The 21,786-nt window shown below is 39.8% G+C and overlaps 1 protein-coding gene across 1 annotated transcript in view; it reads left to right on the plus strand.

The window, feature by feature from the left end:
- Positions 1-21,476, plus strand: part of bcl2l1 (BCL2 like 1) — a 28,101-nt gene extending 6,625 nt beyond the window's left edge. Inside the window, exon 3 of the mRNA XM_067528011.1 lies at positions 16,990-21,476. Coding sequence (XP_067384112.1) covers positions 16,990-17,133 — 144 coding nt within the window. The 3' untranslated portion in view covers positions 17,134-21,476. The remainder of the gene's footprint in view (positions 1-16,989) is intronic.
- Positions 21,477-21,786: the final 310 nt, after the last annotated feature.

Raw genomic sequence — 21,786 nt, forward strand, 5'->3', positions numbered from 1 at the left:
AAGACAGTTTATACAATCAAACAGATCCGTTACCATGCTGAACCGCTTCTGCTTCGTAGCTTGCAAGTCAATGACTTCATCAGAAAAGATGAATGGATCACTGTATCGTCTAATGTAGTTTCACTTCTCCTGCCAACACATAATATTTTCTTGAACACATGATGTTACTTCCTTTACTATTAATATTAAGATCATTATAATTCACTTTTATTTAGTTTTTTGATTTAGTCGCCTAGTTCAGGGGAGAGTGTTGGCTTGATATGGTTCCCTATTCTAGATGATAAACCTGTCACAGGTGTAGTCCCATGTCTGACTATAGAATAAACCCTACTGTAGGTGGTTTACTGGTGGAGTCCTATCACAGCTTCCCATCGCTATAAATTTTCCCCCTCTTCGTCACTTTGTCGTTTTATTCTCTTTCTGTGGTTTGCTTTTCTTAAAAACCAGCCTACACTTTCTCTGAAATGTACCTGACTCTCTCTCTCTCTCTTTAAACCCACAAGAGACACTGTTGTTTTTCTTTGTCTTTTATTTCCCGCTTTCTTTCTTCCTTCCTTCCTTCCCTCCCTCGACGCCTCCTCGCAGGGATGAAGCACAGAGCCGTTGGCAGATGTGGGAACCTGAGCATAGCTGTGAGGCAGGTGTGCCCTTAGTGTTAGCTGATGAAATATTAGTCTGCTCTTAGCAGCAACAAGGTCACTTTCCCTCTCCTTTGCTCACTGTGATCACTCTGTGTCTTTTAATTTAATTGTTGCTTAACAAATTTATATTTAAAATTTGCTGTATGGAAATATGCGAGGGAAATTACAGAGGGTACAAATGAGAAAATGTGCATTTTATTTGAAGGTGGTACAATAGAAAATATGATGCAAAAAGATTGAGTCACACTTTTCAAGAAAATCCTGAGGTAAATATTTGTCATAATATAAATATATATACATTTAAAAAAAAAAAAATTTCAGCCCAGGGGTCTTTCCCAAAAGCCGATTTAGATATATAATAAAAACCCTTTAGATAACTAGGCGATATACTCAGATTCTCGCTGCCCATGGACACTTTGCTTGTAGACAACTTTTCCTTGACCTTATAGAGACCATGGACAACACAAAGCAAAACAACTGGGCCTAATGCTCTCTCGCGCGCGCGCTCTCTCGCGCGCTCTCTCTCTCTCTCTCTCTCTCGCTCTCTCTCGCGCGCTCTCTCTCTCTCTCTCGCGCTCTCTCTCTCTCTCTCGCGCGCTCTCTCTGTGTCTCTCTCTCTCTCTCTCTGTGTCTCTCTCTCTCTCTGTCTCTCCAGCCAAGCATCCCAAACCGCGGCAGCGTAGTTCTTCTAAATGAGTTTAGCCTTTATTAGTCTGTCAGATAGAAAAAGGCAAAAACAAAAAAAACATTGTTTCCCCAAGTAGCAGGTCGTGATATTATTCATCCATAATTGGTAATAACCCAGTACCCCCACCCTAAGGCTGCTCAATCTCCACTGAGTAATCACTGCCATCGCCTGCTCTGTTGGAAACAGCATTATTAGGTCGATGGCACTGTCTCTACCTCTGCTGTCTGCCAAAGAGGTTTATTATCTGACAATATATGGCTTCAGTCATGCACCTACTTTAAAACCAAAGGCTGTGTAGGGAGAATCTGGCCGCGCATACTGATCTCACATCCCAAGCAAATATCCAAAATCTCAGCATCTTGGTTAGTGGACGCACCAAAATAATTCCGGTGGGATCATTTAGACTGGGGCTTTGTCAGTTTTTATGAAAGCACAATTTGTTCTGCTGTGCAAAACACCTTTCACTTTTCAATATTTACTGTCCTCTCTTTTACTTTGGCAGCTGGATTAAAAAAAAACAAAAACAAAAAACAAAGTCCCATTGTGTGCATTTATGTAATGGAGTATTTACGTGGACAAAGTAGTCTGTGAATCATTAAAAAGAACAATAGCTTTTCCGTAGAATTAATTCTCATTAAAGCTTGTTTTTACATTAATTTATTTAATGATAATGTTTGTTTTTCACACAACTATTAGGTTGTACTTAATTACTTAACTCTTTGTAAGTGTTGAAGAGTCTGTGATAAACAAGATATTTTGACACAAAAAACCCCAAAACGTCTTTGTAATTAATGTCCTGCTATGTTTATTCATTTGGGTAGTAACTGAAACGTCAAATATATTATTATACTGTCACAAAGTGTGATAAATAACTGATGAAAAATAAACTGATAATTGAAAACATCAATTTCAAAGTAGTTACCAATTAATATTTAGCAATGAACTCATTGATTAATCAAATAATTGTCCCAGCTCTAGGAAGTAAAATTTAGTTTTCCTGTGCAGTATAACTGGATAAAAACTAGTGCTGCCACACTGCTTCCTTAATAAGATAACTGGTTGTTAATGCAATGCTTAGAGATAAAATGGTAAATACAGCAAATACAGGCTTTCTATTAAAAATACTGTCAGGCCAGGAAAGTCGAGGGAACAGACTAACAAATTCTTTGCTTCGGCCTTTTCATGGAAGTTTGCGACAATAACAAAATGTAATTTTACATAGCAATATTCTGCATGTGATGATGAGCTTTTCGTAAAGTGGGCGAGATATTGAGGCTGTAATTAAAGATCTAAGTTCAAAATTTCCTTGTTTTGACTTGGAAAACACCTGAGCTTCCTTTGTGCCCTTCTCCTTGGCAGACTTATTTACTCTCTCTCTCTTTCCATGTCTGTAATTAACATGCACATAGGATAGGCAGTTAGATCCTCAGAGTCGTCTGTCAGACTGCCCTATCGGAGAAGAACAGAAAATCTCACCCTTGGGACCTATCCAACCCGCCTCCTTCTCCCCTCCTCTCTATTCTCTACCCCTTCATCTTCTATACATCTCTCCTGCTGCTTTTCTTTCGTGTCCTTCTATATCCTCTACGTGCACACCTCCCCTTGCCACCAATCGATTTTTGTCCCTTATTTTTCTCTCCGTGCCTCCCTCCCTCCTCCCCCCCCCTTGCTCTATTCATCATTTTTGAGCTCTTATTACAACCTTCTCTGCTCTTCCTCCTCTTTTCTTCATTCTTTTCATCCCTTTCTCTCCGTCCCACAATGCATCCTGCTATTCCCTGCCGTCCGTTTGTCAGTTTCTTGATCAAAAACAAACATGCGCATATTGTCACGTGTTATCGATCCCTTCCGACATCATTTCCCGCACCCCACGTATGCAGCTGCCACCATCCCTGCATCTTCCTTCATCCCTCTTTTACTTCCTCCTTATCTGTCTATCACCACCTCTCCCCTTTATCGCTAATGGATCACGTGCATCTAATTAGGAGAGATGTTTTTGGAGCTTTGTGGGGTTTGTTATTCAGGACAGTGTTTTGCTCATTGTCAAGCAAAGTTTCCATCAGTTGATTGTATGTAATCACAGCTGATGGGAGTCGTTTTCTCATAAATGTGAGCATTTTATTGTATGGTAGCAGAGGGGAAGGACGACACCAACTCAGACTGGTCATGTGACTACCTCAAACAAAGGACCTTTGGAGACACACACACACACAGACGCACAGGAATTTACTGGCTTTCTAGTTGTGACCACAGGTGTGTCGTCGCTTTGGAAAAAAAAGCCTTTGGTTCCAAAAAAGAAGAACTGATGCCAAAAGCCACTTTGTCATTGTTTAACTTGTGACATTCAAAAAAATCTGCACATGCAGACAATGCTACGGCAAACCACTAGTGCATTGAATCAATGGTGAGCACTTTTGTTCTAATGCCCTCAGTAAATGCCTCAGTGAGATGTGCAGCTATATACAGATTGATCTTTTAAATGTTTTGTTTTTTTCTTTTTTTTTCTTTTTTTAATATATGAATGTAGCCCCTCAACCAGGGATGGTTCTCTATTGTTTCTGTATCCATGTGTTTAAGCTCACGCATTAGTTTTTTATGATCTTTGAGGTGTGTGTGTGTGTGTGTGTGTGTGCGCGTGTGTTTGTACTCAGTGCTGTTTATCAAACTCACAGCTTGACAATAGCAGCAAACAGATTGTATGATTCAGTAGCCGCCCGTTGCATGACAAGAACATCAGGGTCCTGTCACATGTTTTTAGGTGTGTGTTGGTTGTGTTTGTGTGACTGTGTCTTACTTGTCTGTACGTAGACTCTTTTAAGAACAGTGACTTAGATGACACAGGATCATCATTTGTTCTGACTTCTGCTCTAGTTTGTTCTATTTTGATGCAAACTGGAGCAAAGGACATTGGAAAGGGGTGATGCAATGATTTTCCAAATTTCCAATGTGGTGAGATTGGACTGAAAATGTGCATTTAATGTATGAAATGTTTAAAGGTAATCTGTGTATTTTAAAATCAACAGTTATTTAACCTTGGGAAACAAGCAATCTGAGGCTAGTCCTACACTTAGTGAATTGATATAGCAGTTGCTGAGACTCCCCTCTGTGTGCATGTTTACGGTTTCTGTTAGACCTGTAGCCCTGGAGCATAACACACACCATGGAAAACACACAGAGCAGCGAGACATCAATTACATTTACTACATGTAGACTGCGTCTGAATCTGTCCTGTCCTCTCTCTCTCTTTCATTTAGAAACATGCACCATGGTGTCACAGCAGCAAGTCGTCCGTATGTTTCCTACCCACACAGTAATTATGTATACAGGACAGATATCCAGCTGTGTAATAGACCTGTGTGTGTGCTGCTGGGACTCAGCAAAGCACGGAGCTATTAGTGGCTTTGCCACACTGCTACATATCAGACTTCCTGTGTAGTGCACCATCAAGATGAGGGTAGTGATGCACATGCAGATGCTGAGAAAGTCAGACAGAAAGATGAGGCTGGTGACTCAGCGAGTAGGGTGCAGAATGCAGGTCAATGGGTTACACGGCATGTATGTGCATGTGTGCTTTGGTTTGCTGATTGTGTACATTTGATATATGCAGCTTACAGGTTACATGAATGGAACAGCTTTGTGTTTGTGGAGCAGAGTAAAGACGCTGCCTTCCGTTGTGTATGTGCTGCTCCACTTCTGAGGCTTAGTAGTGAAATCAGGTCACGAGCAAGTCTCCCCCACCCTCCTATCATCTACCTCCCTATTCTCCCCTCTCCCACTGTCTGCTTGTCCCCTCACTTTTTACCTCTCTGTTGTGGCCCACATCGCTACACTTTCTCCTGTGACAGATGCTTTATTTTTTTCGATTTTCTGTCTTCATGCAACCAAGTGCAAATCATGTGCCTGGTTCCCCCTTGCTCTGTGATTGAATTTCATCCCTCGCCATCCTTCTCTCTATAAGTCTCTTCTCTTCTCTCTGCTTTTCTCACTATGCTCATATCTGTGATCAGATTATGAGGCATATCATGGGATTAATGTGTCTCAAGCCATGAATTAAAGTGGGAGAGCTGGGGGAGGCGTGGAGAGGGTAGATGAGTATTTCATGGTAATGTAGCACCCAATCTCATATAGCACAAGCAGTAAATGATGATAAAGAGCATCAAGGCCATCACCATTATATTCATCATATGCTTGTTTGAATAGCCAAAGGGGGTAAAACAATAAAGACGAGAGATCCTCAGTGGCTCTGCAATAAGAGAGAGGGGGATAATAGAAAGAGGGAACAGAAACAAACTTGTGCACCTCCTATAAGATATTCATCTGCTGCTGGAGGGATATTGGGGAATTTGCTTCTTTAATGTCAGACTTTCCCAAAATGTACGGTAAGTGATGGGAAGTTTAATTTCAAGGAAACTGCACTTTCTCCTTTCTGCTCATGGGTTTTTCCCTTTTTTAGTTTCCAGACATTTTTTGTCAGTTTGTTTTCCTGCAGTCTGTTTCGCCCTTGTTATTTTGTTCTAGCTTCCTTTTAATTTTTCTTATTCTGTCTCACTCCCTGCTTGCCTTTGTGACTTTTGTTCTGTTCCTGTCTCTCTGTTTCCTCCATCAATTTGTCTCTCTGTTTCCTCCATCAATTTGTCTCTCTGTTCCAGACACACATGGCAGGTCTAGGAGTCATGGTGAGGGGTCTCAGTGGGGTGATGGCCTTCAGGGTGGAGGGTTATACTGCTGAAGACATCCTATCAGAGAGCATTACTGTCACCTTTGCTTTAGCTGCACCTCTAGATTCTCTGTTCTTACACTTTCCTAAACACGTGCTCTTTCTTGCAGACATAGGCCTGAATCCTTGGCCTTCTTCGTGTGTGTGTGTGTGTGTGTGTGTGTGTGTGTGTGTGTGTGTGTGTGTGTGTGGACACAATGGGGTTTTGTGGGGAGAAACTGCCCCAGTGTGGGACAGGGAACAGATTGGAGTCTGAGCCTCCTTGTCCTGACTCATTAATCTCCTCTTTAATTCATGGCCTCACCACCAGCTCATCAAACACACACACTCACTTAGAGCCTGCTCCAAAAGGAGACAAACACACGAGTACATAGACATTGATATTGGCACAAACACCAGCAAGTGTTATTACTGAAGTGAGATTTAATGATTACATTTCCTCATTTTTGCCCTCATTTCTTTTGTTTTTAATTTGTGAATGATCGATTACACTTCACACCAGCTTTGTGGCCTTACACTCCCACCCCAATACCAGCGTTGGTCTAATGCTTCAACTGCCAACGATCAAGCCAAGTGTGTGATGTTAACTAGAATGTGTAATAGCTTAAAGACCATGCAGGTTACAGTTGTGTTCTTTTTTCTAAAAGTGCTGCGTTCTGTCTAAACAGTTTATACTGAATCTGAACACCCACATACACATATGATGCCACAGAATATAAAAAAACCCCGAATGCATTAGGGTTCTGCATAAGACCACAGCTCTCTATATTTTATACTCTTCCAATTTAAACTAAAACGTGTTTCAAAGCTGTGACAGTTTGGTTTTTGTGTGCATAAGTATGTTAGGAATAAGTAGACGGGACCCGCATGCAGCATAAAAGGAACCCAATTTATTAAATAGAACACTTAAATGTAAAACAGCTACGTAACCAATGGAAGAACAATTTCCCCATACGAGACATGCACATTTTAAACATCACGATTCGAATGGATACACTCTTCTTCAGGGATCAGCAAGTGTAATAGGTATTTGTCATGTTTTCCACTTGCAGTGTGTGCATTTGGTCTTCCCTCAATGCTAGCTTGGGCAGTCTGTCTTTTTGGATTCACACTGATTTACATTTTTGTTGTGTATTGCCTGAATTTTGTCCATCCAAGTATTATCCAGCATGTTCTCTTGTAGATCCCATTAAGTGCGGGTTCTCCTCATATTCAAAGGGCAATCAGGTACCGTACAGTATAATTACTGAGTTTAAGATCTGGGTGGGCTGTCAGTTTATCCGCTTAGCTCCGACAGTAACTCATTCCTTTCATGGTCACGTGGGATCTTTGGCATTTGCCTGACTCCCTTGCTCCTCAAAATGGGATAAGAATGAAAGAGGGTTGGAAGGCCTTGAGGAGGAGCAGGAAGAGATATGGAACATTGGAGATGGGGACATTGATAAGAGCAACAGGACCTCACATTGTTGCTTTTTTTTTCTAACCAGCCACGTGTTTTTTTCTGTTTTTTTTTTTTTTTTTTTTTTTTTTTTTTTTGCTGTAAATATAAAAACTGACATCATACAACTACTAAGCCATGAGAATAAACACAGCAGTCACAGTTTTGATAAGGATGAAGGTTACAAAGTTAAGATGCATTGCAACTTTGATTATTGAAAGAATTTATGTTGAACCAAACTTTAGCTGTCCAGCTAATGTAGCGGACTCTACAAATAACTAAATTCTGAATGTCCAATATTCTCAATAACATTGAAAATTAGGGATTATATCTATTTAAAAATGTAATTTGCTTCTTGGTTGCCACCTTGTTGAAGCGAATGTCTAGCTTGAAGCAGAGTTCTGAGATCCTCATGACAGTAATTGATTTTGCTCCTGCAACATTCAATTCCCAGATACAACTCGCTGTATATTTAGAATTCCTGTTGTTTTGTAGGTTTTCAAACACTGCAGACTAGATTTTGCTGCAGATGATCTCCCATGAAGTTCTATAGATATCAAGAGCAACCAAAACCAATTGGGGATCCACCTAAGTTCAATTTGAAATGCCAGAGGAAATGGTGCGAATAGTTATGTAAATAAAGCAGACTGTATATTACAACAGTTTATTCACTCGAAAGGTCATTAGCGTTAGGATTTCAATTATGCGATTAGAATTTGCAATTCAAACGCAAGATTTCATTCAGCGTGGCGTTAAAGTTTGTGTTATCTTGCTGTTTTAACTTATTCTTGGATGTTAATCAGCTGTTTTCTGAATCCAGCTGAGTCATTGACTGTGATCCTGTGATCTGCATGTGGACTGTCACAATGTAAGGCAGAGGTCACAGCACTCTAATCACCTTCATTCAATCTACTAGAGAGTTCATACACACTCCCTGCTTGTGTCAACTCTTGGTTTAAGGGCCAAAATATGATTTCACCTCTGTGTGCTACTCTGTAAACAGTGTTTCATCACTGAAGTTACTCAATAAATAAAAACACATGATGTGATATGTGACTCTTTATTTTGCGCGTACAATATTCCATGTGTTGCAAAGCACAGGAAGTGTTGCTCAGCTCCAGCCAAGACCAGTGACGGCTTTAAATGAGTTAGTTCCTACTTTTATGACTTGGCAACTATCAGGCTATGGGTCAGTGGCTTGTGGGCTCTCACACGAAGATCCTGTTTTCTTTTATCTGACAACCCATCTGTTCATATCCTTTTTCCTTTTCACTTTGTTTCAGATCGATTTTGATTATAAATTTCCTTAGTTTTTTTTTTTTTTTCTTTGGAATGTTTGTAACAGAAGCTCACGCACTTCCCTCAAATTCTGTTTTCAGTTCAAGACAGGCCTCTCAAAGATGAGGAAATAAACTTTGTTTGGTCAGCGGAAGTCAATAAAAGGTTGGTCAGACACTGCTAGTTGGAAACTCTGCCTGAGTTTTAGTCTAGAAGGAAATGGACAATAAAAGTTCTCTCTTAACATTTTTATGACCATTCATTGACTAGAACTGGCCCTTAATCTTCTCAAACTGGTCCTCACTTTGCTATTCACACACACACACCTACTGAAAGAGGCCCGTGGGTGTGTGTGCGTGGGTATGTGTGCGTGTGTGTGTGTGTGTGTGTGTGTGTGTGTGTCAGCTTTCTATCGGAGTACAGAACTTTCCAGTCAGTATCCAGACTCTTCGCTGACTGTGCATTAGCACTTTTAGCGTCCTTACTAGCGTCAGCACTGTTACATCACAGCCACCATCTCTTTCAAAGTCCTCCAACCAGTTTGCACAAACCACGTGTAGCCTGGACATCATGTGCTCTGTGGGTTGCTAGAAGCTTTCCCTGTCTGCTGAAAGAGATCTGTCTATATCGGATGTGGTATACAGACAAAAAATGACTTTCACCTTTTAAAAGAAACCTGTTAACCAGTTGTATTGGGAATTGTACTCATAGCTGAACTTTAAAATTCATAACAAACTTAATCAAATAAATACTTTGAATATGCATTATGATTATTTGCACTCTTCTAGGGAATATAATATCAAATGGGAAAAGGTCTAGCAGGACTTGTAGTCAAAAGTCTATAATCATTTCACCTAATATGATGTTTGAGATTTAATGAAAATGTATGTGGATTACCTTAACACAAGGCACTCTGCATGTTGGAACAAACATTTTGACCAGGGATTTTCATTTTACTGTAAATTTGTGTCATTTCAGATTTTATTTTATTTTTATTTTATTTTATTTTTTTGGAAATGGTTTAGGAGACGAGCAGATTTTTCTTTATTTGCTCACACAGCCTGACATAATGGTGGCACATGATTGCTAATATTAACAGACTTTTTCAAATGTCAAATGCCCCCAGGCTATTGAATTTCCATCAATTTTCAGCTCCCTTTTACCAAAAAGGAAGATTTATATTGGGCATTATGAATACATACGGTATAGTATGTGTGTTGGGGTCACGAGGTTTCGCCATTGAGGAATTTGACTATTTCAGCTTGTTATGTTGCAATGTATAAGCAACTGACGAGTCAGAGCTGATGAATAGGAAGTTACTCCTAATGATCGTTAAAACGCACCTTTCTCCACATGTAGTATTGGACCATTTGTCAGCCACAGAGTAGGACCTATATTCCCAGACACACTCTCTCACATTACACACACTAATCAACTGCTTTTCGTAACTGTGGCAACCAACTGCAGTGTCTTCTTCCCGTGCCCCTTCACTGTTTCTCTCACTTTCTCTCTGTCATATCCGACAGTTTGTTTTTATGAGCTAATCCTTTTCTCATGTTTTTGCCTCGCCCCATGCTAACGAAGAAAGACGGAGAAAGTTAAAGACAGAGAAAAGCATACAAAGACAGACAAAGACGAGGCCTGAGAGCGCTCTGCAGGCCGCTGCCTAGCACCTGATTTCCTCTGGGACCAGAGCAGATATAAAGAAATAAAGGCGTGACCGTGTGAAAGGAAAAGCAAAAGGGAGAGAGCAGATAAAGATGGGGTTTACCTGCCAGGCGGGACTAGTGGAGATTGAGCATATCAAACCAACAGTGCTGTCTGGATATGTGCATAGTAAGCTGACTGATAATGCTGGTAAAGAAATAATACAGGAGCCTCTGGGCTTGTATATTTTCTGGCTTCCTGATTTTTCTTAGGTTAAGAAGTAGAAGCAGAGAACATGGAGTCATTCATGTTATCATATTTTGTAGCACATCAATGAGGTTCGGTTTTACATGAAGTAAATGTGGTAGAGTAAACTTTATGGGACTAAGTTTAATTTACAATATTTATCTCCAGGTATTGTCTTGTTGAAAATTGTGTATATAAATGGTTGTGAAATACTGTATATACCCAAAAATCATGTAATGATAAGATCATTTACAACACTTTAATACACTTTCTGTTGCATCCCTCAGCACTTGGTTATTATTGGTGATATATTTTCTGTCCAGGAACATGACATTTCCACTACACAGGTGTAAGTCATCACTGGGTCAAGGGGCTTGTTCCCTACACCCACATTCCTTACTTTGTTCTGCCTTGTTTCATAGGAAGGGATGGGCAAACTGTAGGCAGACATTCTACTGCCCTCTATTCAGACACTCTTTATCAGATGCAGTAAAACACTAACGCAGATGACACGATGCTCACTACTATGTAATTATGCTACATCATTATTTACTCTAGTACCATTTATCAATCCCTTGTGGCTAATTTCACCTGTTTTACTTTAACGCAGCTCAGTCATTGGGCAGCTTAAAAGCATCTTTGCCCAGCGCATTTTTTCAACTAAGCCCTTTGTCATGTTTAATTTACAATATTTATCTCCAGTATTGTCTTGTTGAAAATTGTGTATATAAATGGTTGTGAAATACTGTATATACCCAAAAATCACGTAATGATAAGATCATTTACAACACTTTAATACACTTTCTGTTGCATCCCTCAGCACTTCGTTATTATTGGTGATATATTTTCTGTCCAGGGACATGCCTTGACATGTCCACTACACAGGTGTAAGTCATCACTGGGTCAAGGGGCTTGTTCCCTACACCCACATTCCTTACTTTGTTCTGCCTTGTTTCATAGGAAGGGATGGGCAAACTGTAGGCAGACTGCCCTCTATTCAGAAACTATCAGATGCAGTAAAACACTAAAGAGATGACACGATGCTCACTACTATGTAATTATGCTACATCATTATTTACTCTAGTACCATTTATCAATCCCTTGTGGCTAATTTCACCTGCTTTACTTTAACGCAGCTCAATCATTGGGCAGCTTAAAAGCATCTTTGCCCCAGCGCATTTTTTCAACCAAGCCCTTTGTCAAGAACACTCTGTGCTCTGGTTTGTTTCACTTTGATGCCTCCTCCCATGTAGGAATCTGTGTCATAAGGTACATCAATAGTTAATGGTTCATGGTGAGAAAGAAGGCCAGCATTTTTGTGAAAATGTTATTGTTGCTTTGAGGCCCTGTTGGAAGTCAAGGTGCGGCTGATTTGGCAAATGCGTATTTACCCTTCTTTGGCAGCTTCCTCAAGTCTCAGTATCCTTGATTCCTCACAGTCACTAACAAGACCTTGGTAGAGAGTGGGCTCACTGTTCCAGTGAGTTCATTCCCCTCCTTATGTGAACCTTGTATTTAAAGGCAACCTGCCTTCATGTAAAGCTTTCAACCCTGCTTCTATGTTGCTATGAAAGCTGCCCTACGGCTCTAAACAGGACATACCTTTTTAGGCGATGGAATGCAAACGTATTATTAAGCGGATACTCGATGATTATCAGAAGAATTTTTATCAGTGGAATTTTGGCATCAAGTCATTTCTTGGCCTATTTCTATGTTGGCTGTTTTTCATCATTTTGTATTCTTGGTAAAAGAGCTTGGCTTGCTCTCTGTAGATCCCTTTAAAAGATCTGGCTTCCATTGTTGTTTACGTTTAATACTGTCAGCATTGTCAGTCTTATGGTACATTCAGACTTCCCCACCCTGTTCGAGACCCATCTCCTGAATTCTTCAAAAACATCTAACAAATCTATAAATGGTGCCGTTTTTTCCTGAACCTTTTGGGCATTGTAGTTTTTAGCAGATGTTACTCAGAGAAGGAGAATGTGTTTATGTTGGCCCTTTGTCAGCTGCGGATTAATGTACATGTGCAGTAATTCCAACTGGAAAAATGTTATAGCTCTTAAAAAAACGAAGCATTGGGTACTTTGTTGCAATTTGTCACCCCCTACTGGCACTGGTACGGATTGGAAGTCAATTTTACTCATCTGCCTTAGATACCAGTCACAGTTTGAGCCCTCCTCATGTATTTGTTTACAAGCTAAAGCTGAACTGAACTGGCAAAGAAATCACCAGAAGCCAAAGAATGATGCCGAGTGACACATTTTATAAATCATTGTTTTTTTTGTCATATTGAAGATTAACCCAGTGAGAAGGAGACCCTATGATGTAAGCACGGGTTTATCTAACCATGTCATTGTTGTGCTCGTCGACCACAATTAAAACTGGCCTACAACAAAGTTATGTCTTAATTTAACTGTACATGTTGCGAAAGTTTCCGTGCGCCAGCTAAACGTTGCACAAACAGAAACAGAACAGCTGTCCAACTAAAATAACGTTACAGAACTTGCCAATACCAACACAAATAGTGAAACTTCAGTTTTGAGCTATACAGGAACGATTACACGAGTAATGTTATACCACTTCCAATGTCCTGTTAGTGTGGTCATTATTTACTCTAGTACCATTTATCAATCCCTTGTGGCTAATTTCACCTGCTTTACTTTAACGCAGCTCAATCATTGGCAGAACACTGTCGACATGTGTAAATGATCAAAAGGTAAAAGCAGAGAGCCAGCCAATAAGTTATTACTTATTATGTTGCTGGTCCAGCAACAAGAGCTCCAGCTCTGCAGACTCACCCATCCACCCTGGCTTGCATCCTTACATCCCATAGTTCTCTTCACAGTAAAAGCGGATCCAATATTTGCTCTCATGCGGTCTCTTACTTGATCGCTCTCTCTTTTTCCCATCCTTGCTTCCTCTCATGTCGTGCTAAGAAAATCCATGGATGTATCATAAGAATAAGAGCTATATGATGCCATAAAGCAGTATGCAGTCCTTGCAAGGGATTTCCAGGATGGGACTTCAGATTTACATACAGCTCTAACTAAAGAAGCAGGGTTCTAGTAGTTAGTGCCATTTGCCTCATCACAAGTCAGTGTACCATCAAAATGAACAGAAAGCTGTTATATTAATGTAAAACTGTTGCATGTTGGGGCTTTAATTTTGGATAGACTCAAACAAATTACTGTGCTCATAGTCAACATAAAGAGAACAATGCAACAATTTAGCTCACTGAGGTCTGTTTAATAGGTTTGTACAACAATAGAGCTCTGTGGCACAGAGGAAATCAGGTACCTCAGGTTATGACGCACAATGACGACTTCTTAATAGGATCAATACCAAGATACACACACACACTTCTCAGAAATATTGGATGCAAAGCCAAGATTTGTTTCCTTAGAACCCATACAGTCACGGCACCTGTGCAGTTGAGTGCCGTCCAATACAACAGCCCTGCCCACAACACGTATGTCTGTGACTGCGTTTCCCTTCACTTGAGTAACCAGGGCTGTATGAGAAATGAGCTTTCTCTGCTAATTAGGTAACAGTGTTTACATGCCCTTCAGGAACCCGGTTGCTGAAAATCTGCACGTACATGCAGCAGCACCTCTGACTCATTTTGGAAGCCTTGCACACAGATTTGAACTGTTTAGTGACAGAAAATTCTGCTCCCTGACTTTTCTTGATGGCGTGTCGCAGCAGAGTGACAGCACAGGGTAGGGGGAGGGGAAAAGGGAAACAAAGGGGGAATGGGGGGGGGGTATCCGATGTGAATGTGTAGGTTCATTGTATACGTGTTTCCTGAGAATTCCAGAACCAGTAAGACTCATTGTCTGAACTTCAATGGCCCTTGGGTGATGATGCAACATAGTGACAAGGGAAATGAGGCTGTGAAGAAAACTAAACTCCAAACTTCTGTTTTCATTAAATGAAATCACAATGACCTCAGACCTTTAGAATGACTCAGTACTCTGTCTCCCAAGCTGTTTGGCTTTTCCCTTTTACTTCATGCTGTTCCCCTTAAAATGTCCACCCAGCCTCAAACTCTGACTTTTGAGGGTCTCCTCCCTCACAGCTCTGCATTAAGACCTTAAGGAAATGTCAGACCCACCGCTTAATTTTCTTATTGATCCACTCTATCAAAGTTCATCAAAGGGCAGCGATTTGCAGTGGGAGTTTAAAAATCTTGCCTGGATATTAGATAATTCTCTGTTATCACTTTTATGTGTAATCAGCCATTTCTGTGTAATCAGGCATTTCTTTGAACAGCAATCTCTCCCATCACTTTCAGATATTACACACTCAGCTCAGAATAAAATATATACAACCTCCTATATTTTGACTATATTAAGGCAACTGTCAGGTCAACTGAATATTTCCATCATATGCAAATTTATATTGCAATTACTGTAGAAATCTTTAAGTAAGACATTATTTTTACATACAACCACAACGATCAATGAGTAATGATCTCATAATGTTAATGGGGTCATTGGTTGGTGCTAATGGAACATTCCTATCATAGTCATATCATCATACTGGAAATTGTATAAAGGTTTCTGAGCTTTGATCATAACAAGTGAGCCATGTGCAGATGAAAAGGCTTTTAAAATTAAACTAAATGTAGCTGAAAATGACAGTTCTCTGGTTGTGTGCTGCATATTAAATAATCATGAGTCCCCTTTTTTTTCAAAATGAGCTCCAACCTAGTTTAGCATTTGTGCACTGCACAATTTCTAATTATTTGCTGATCTTTACATATTTGATTGTGTCTTTAATTATATCTACAATACATTGATATTGACAGATTTAAGTCTCATGTTATTCAATTAATTATGTTAATGAATTCAGTAAAAATGGTATAAATTCTGGTTTGTTGTTTTTATGAAAAACAAAAACAACAAATATTTACTTTTGTAATTGGGAAATATTTGGCATATTTGATTGAAAAAGAACCTGGATTTACAATATTACGGTAAATTGAGATTTTGTTTTTTTGTTTTGACTAGTGACTGTCAGTAAAATGTGTCTTGTCTAAAATTTGTGTGTTATTTTTCACCAGTTATCATCCTCTAGATAGAATCAAGTTTGGTAAATGATACATTGTGGATATTGCTGAATAAATTGGTTATTGATTTTCTTTGCACCCACTGTGTATTTGATTAAATTGTCATAGGTCATTTTTAATGTTACTGTTACTGTTACTTACTCATGTTTGCCAGGTCAATGATGGCTTTTTTAAGTGATGATACACAGGGTTATATCAGGGTCAGGAACTTTTTTACCTCTGGATTAGTCAACTCAGAGTGCAGGGTTATGTTCAGGTTTTAGAACAGGTAACGGCCAACTCCATACCCTCCCATCCCCCACCCCCTCTCAAGACCTGTCACACTTGTCCAGTCCACCTCCAACTAAGAATCCGACATCTGAGTTACTTGTTTCACTTTCAAGTTGTCAGATTAAATGATGTGCTTTAAAGATGGAGCATTAGCCTCACAAGGTAAAGAACTGACACTTTAAAGTGTAGTCAACATCAGTAGTAGTGACTCACTGGCCATGCACTGCTCAGCTGTTGTTGTTTGTGCATAAGATCTTGGTCTCTGGCTTGCGCCTCCCCATGGTAAAGTAAAAAAGTGTGCTCTGTAGCTCATTTCCAGGAAATGATTTCAGTGAGCGGAAATGTAGGTTTGGCATTCAGGACAACGGTGGAGAAGAATGTCCGCAGCAGCAATAGCTTAACAGGAATCTGCAGCCAAACCATGGGTTGTTTGAAAAAGGGAGGGGAGGGTGTTCCATGGAGGTTTTCTTACAGCCAGAGCAGCCATGACAGTGTTCTGTCTCTGATTTCAATGATGTGGTTTTCTCTTCAATCAATGAGAGCTTGTTGTTAGTCTGTACAGCATTGATGCAGATGGCTTCTGTGTCACCATGGTGTCTTACCTGTATGATTTTTGTGGTAGATGGAAATTTCCACAAGTGAGGTTTGGGTTTTCACAGTCATATTTATACCCAGGTGTAGGTGTCAGCTGGCCTGCAGAAGGGGATCTACCTGACTTTTTAAATCTCCCCTCCCTGTGTTTTTTTGTTTTGTTATTTGTTATGTTTTATTTTAAGACTTTGGGGGGGGGATCAGAAGTGTGCATGTGGGTGATATTTACTTATTTATTATTTTTTAAATTAATTAATAAATTTATATATATATATATATATATATATATATATATATATATATATATATATATATATATATATATATATATATATATATATATATATAGTTTCTGAAGGCATCTGTTTTCTAACTGTTTCCTTTCACTTTTACCCCCACCAGGAGCACTTTGCTGAAATCTTCGGGCAAGATGCAGCAGCAGAGAGCAGGAGGTCTCAGGAGAGTTTCAGGAAGTGGCTGCTGGCGGGGATGACCCTCGTGACCGGGGTCGTGGTGGGCTCCCTTATTGCCCAGAAACGCCTGTGAGGAGAGACGAGCAAGGTTCTTCTCCCAATGACCCTTTCTGCTGCCTCCTTCACTACCCTCACACCACAGAAGTTTAAATGAAGGTCCTGTTTGTGTCGCCAGAACTGCTGATGATGTTTACTTTTTTTTTTTTTTTTTTTTTAAATTCCCCTCAAGTATCTTATTGTCTAGAATCGTCACATGCTATTGAAAGACACGGGAAGAGAGGGATGTTGATAGTATTTACATGTTCACGTTGATTCATTAAAAAATGTTTGGTTATACAAAAACAGTAGGTTCACTCGCTTGAACCTTTTTTGCTTTTTTCTTTTTCTTTTTTCTCCACTTTTTCCTCTATTGTTTTTGTTATGTATGTTAGTCTTAACTAATTTTTGTTTATCACCCTTGGAAGCCCAGTCTTCCAGTGTTCACAGTTAATCCAAACCTGTCCAATATAAAGAATCTGTGTGTTACTTTGTATCGTCACAGACAGCTTTATATGTGCCATACAGAGAGAGATAAAATGAGGGGTGGCTATAGCTCTTGCCCCCTGAAAATCTTCTGTACAACAATTCCCACTTTGATGACTAACTACTTAACATCCATGACTCCACACACTGACTGCTGTGTAGCTCCATCATTAATGCTCATCATTAAGGACTCACTTTTTTGTTATTTTCAGGCAAGAAAAACAGAACACTTTTTATTCTTTTATTTTTTATTCATATTCACGGCTTCATTTCGGTGAGGACATAGGCCGGTCTACTTCTCTTAACATTATCTTTCCTATTTTCTATGAAGTTTATTAATCTGCTGAAATTTTCTCCATTAAAAGGACAACAATGTTCAAAATTTACATTCATACAGCTGTTGCATCTTTCAATTCATAACTGCCCACATATACTTTCAGATTAAAACTCCACATAAAGGTAAATAATTATGAAACTTTGTTACATGTATTTCAGTTTTAAATTACATTCTTATTGTCCAACCCATTCAGCTTTGTTTTAACCTTGGTTAAAAAGGGAGAGGGGGACAAAAAAAAAAGGGGGGGGGGGGGGGGGGGTACATTTATTTGTCTCGATGGAGTAGAATTTTCAGCTCTGGAGTGGGGGACCTCACACGTAGAGTTAACAAACATTTGAAGTCGTCATAAACATTTGTCTTTAGCTTGTCCTCACAGCCTCAATTTTCACTCTAAATACATAATTGTTTCACTAAATTTTAGGCCCACTCGACCTCGTTCTAAAAACAAAGGTTGCTGTCTAAGCAAACAGAATTACCCCTTTTTATTCTGTACTAGCCTCAAGGCGAGGGGAACCCCAACCACCTTCTATACACAGCCATGCACTTAAGATGATGATTGTTAAGTGGGAACGTCAAAAGTGGACCGTTTCTAACTTGCTCTGCTATCCAAATTTTCAGCACCACAATCAAATTAGACATTGATGCATTCAGCCAAGTCTCCCTTCTCAAACACTGCAAACAGTTTGCCGTTTTTTGCTCGAGAAGCCCAGGTTTGAGAGTTGTGTAGTGCTTCATCTCTGTTTAACTCAGGAGTCTCCAAGCTGTTCAGATCACCGTAGCAACATTTTAACCACAACTGCTGTCTCACCTCTCATTATTTTCAAAACTAATTGTCTCCACATGTATTCCTTTAACTAATATACTGGAGTTTGAGTTCTTTCTCCCATGTTAATCTGTATGATGTGATTAGTATGAGCCAGTAGTCATTCAGCACGTGATTTCAGTTAGTGAATTCTTAACTGACAGAACAAACACACAGACTCTGTTTCCCACATCTGTTTTACTCAATGAAAGCTTAATAAACATCATCACATCCAGCAGAGTTTCCTCTCTCACATTTTACAAATGTTGTGTGATTTGGGATTTTGGTCTTTACATAACCAACCAGATTTGAGGGTTCCATCCCAGCTTAATCCCCGATTGAACAACTGCTATCTTAGCACTTAGAATTACCATGGCAACAGGTATTGCTAATAAGATGAACAGAATTAACACACGCATATACAGACAAACCACCGCATGTACATGCACCCTGAATTCTCCAAAGCGCCAGCCATGGCCACCTTAGCCGAGGGGCTTCAGCAGCTACATTCCCTGAAAAACTTTGTCACACAGTCAAAGATACAAAGAGGATTCGAAGAATCTTTTTCCACACTTACAACTCTTTAAGCGTAATCAGGAGATCGTTCACAGCCGTGCAGTGTGGCTTAGGCTTTCACCTCAATCCAACAATGAAGGTAGATGCCAGCAACAGTTCTGACAAAGCTTTTACAGCTCACAGCAACCCAACCGCAATTTCTCTGGAACTTGCATTGGCCAGTTTGTCGGTGCATTTGTTTTAGGGTTTCTGGTGGGTTTAAAAAAAAAAAAATCCCCTGATCTCTGCTGCATGGTCATACTTGGCCTCGGTTTGATTCCGTCTGTATTCCCTCAGTCGGCTGACTGCTAGGACCCGCTGTGTGTGTATGTGTGTGGCAATTTCTCCGAATCTGTGTAACTGCAGTTCATATGAGCAGGGCATCACGTTGAACTACACAGTAGCTGAAGAATGCAGCCAATATTGTAGCAACGATCCAGCGGATAGAGCAGCACTCAGACTGCTCTTAAAAGACAGCTCAAGCATAAAAAACAAACAAAAAAAAACTAATCTAAACAGGCTCTGATGTTTGGACGTAAAGCTGTCGTCGTGGCAACACTTTAATCCCCACTTTCGAATTTAGCATCTATAAACAATATTAAGACAAACACATGCTATGAGGCATCAATAACTAAGTATATCTACTGTATAAAACTGCATTAAAAACAACAATTCATGATATAATGGTTTCAGCAATGCTTAATGATGTAAGTTTACAAGTAGGTTTAATAAAGACATGTTTGGCTGACTTAAAAATAGTAAATTCTTTGTCTCTTCAGATTTATTCCCAAGCTTTCAGCTTCATCTCACTGCTGTCATCGGTGTAAAAAATATTTCTATTACAAAATAATTCGAATATAGTGGATACTGGATTTTTTTGGGATAACAAATTTCTTTTTTTTTTTCCTGTTGTGATCCATATACACACTGAGTCACTATGTTTATAGAGTAAAAATTAAATATGGATATATGGTTCCAACTATTTCAAGCTTGCCGGTAGCTGTTTTCTATATTTATTCACTCATTCAAAAGTTTTGATCCATGTCACTAAACTGAACAGTGGTGGGAGAGATCACTGATAATTCTGTTATAAAATCCCAACAATGTGCTGCACTCACAAGCAAAACGGGTTTTTCTTTTTCTTTTTTCCTCCATTATGTGCTAATCCAGTAATCAAACATCAGTCAGATCTTAACCGGAGCAAACATCACTGCCTTTTGAAGATTTATGTAGCAAACGAATGCAGCAGCAGCAGCAGCAGCAGCAGTTCTGCATCAGAAGCTATTTGAGTTAAATCCGACAAGAAACATGTCATATTGTGTGTGTTTGCTATCTTAAGCAAATCACCACCTGTCAGTAGCTGTAGGAGCGTAACACTAGATGCCCAAACTTTCATATCTCATCTCACACTCCCTCATTCCAACCCCCCTGAACACACACAAACACACACACTTCTCCTCTGTCCTCCCCAGACATTTCAAATCTGTCAAATCTCCATCCGTCTCTCCTCCTCTTCCCCTCTCCATCCAGCTCCACCTCTTCCTCTACAGTCCCCTGGCTGTCACTGCACCTAGTCACGTGTGTCAGTCACAGCTGGCCCACCTGCTACTTCTCACAGACACACACACAACACACACTTGTAATGTACACACCTGCCAGTCAGATAAAGTCCACAGGAGACAGGAAGAATGAGACCTTGTCTTTGTTTCTAAACATCTCTCCATCTTTAATTTGCTGTCTCGGAGTCTGGGTAGTGTTTGTCGCCTGGTGTTTCATGCATCATCAACTGGCAGCTCGATTAATTTACTGAGAAGGGAGGGAAAAAAAGGTGTGTGTGTGCTGAGGAAGGGGGGTAATTCAAACCCTCCAACCGCTTTAAATTTGATCTTGATCCAAATAATGACTCCAGCTAACAACAACAACCGTGCCCTTGTGTGTTTGGAGCAGCGCATTGTTCGTGTGGGCAGGTGCCATTTTCTCATTAAACCACTGATTTAACCATATTAAAGGAAGAGCGTGAGGGTGAAAACATCTGGATATGCATGTCAACCATCCATCACAACATTGTGCCATCATCTTCAGAGCCTCGCTGTTCATCAGTGTCAAAATGTGCTCATTTTCATCTTCACACTTTACATTTATAGCCACATTTCTCTTTATAAAGTGGTAGGTTGCACCAAAAAAAAAAAATAAAATAAAATGCAATGACTGATGAGTATCCCGCTCTAAATGCTGGTGACCCGAGCATCTTATTAGCCAAGATCTGCTCTCATACATTCCAGTACAGTATATATTATATTTTTCTAGTGTATTTCCCACCAGGAAGCTGCTCGCAGGCTTTTCTCTGCTAACTGGACCCTCATGTAGACAACTTCTTTTTACACATTGTGTGTGTGTGAGTTTGTGTGTGTCTGTCTGACACATTTGTGTGACAAAATGTTCCTGAAGGAGGCACAAATGAATAACGTGTGAAAGCATTGGCACAACCATATATATATACGTATATATAT

This window comes from Channa argus, chromosome 13, assembly GCF_033026475.1.
Source record: "Channa argus isolate prfri chromosome 13, Channa argus male v1.0, whole genome shotgun sequence".
In the NCBI taxonomy this organism is placed as follows: Eukaryota; Metazoa; Chordata; class Actinopteri; order Anabantiformes; family Channidae; genus Channa; species Channa argus.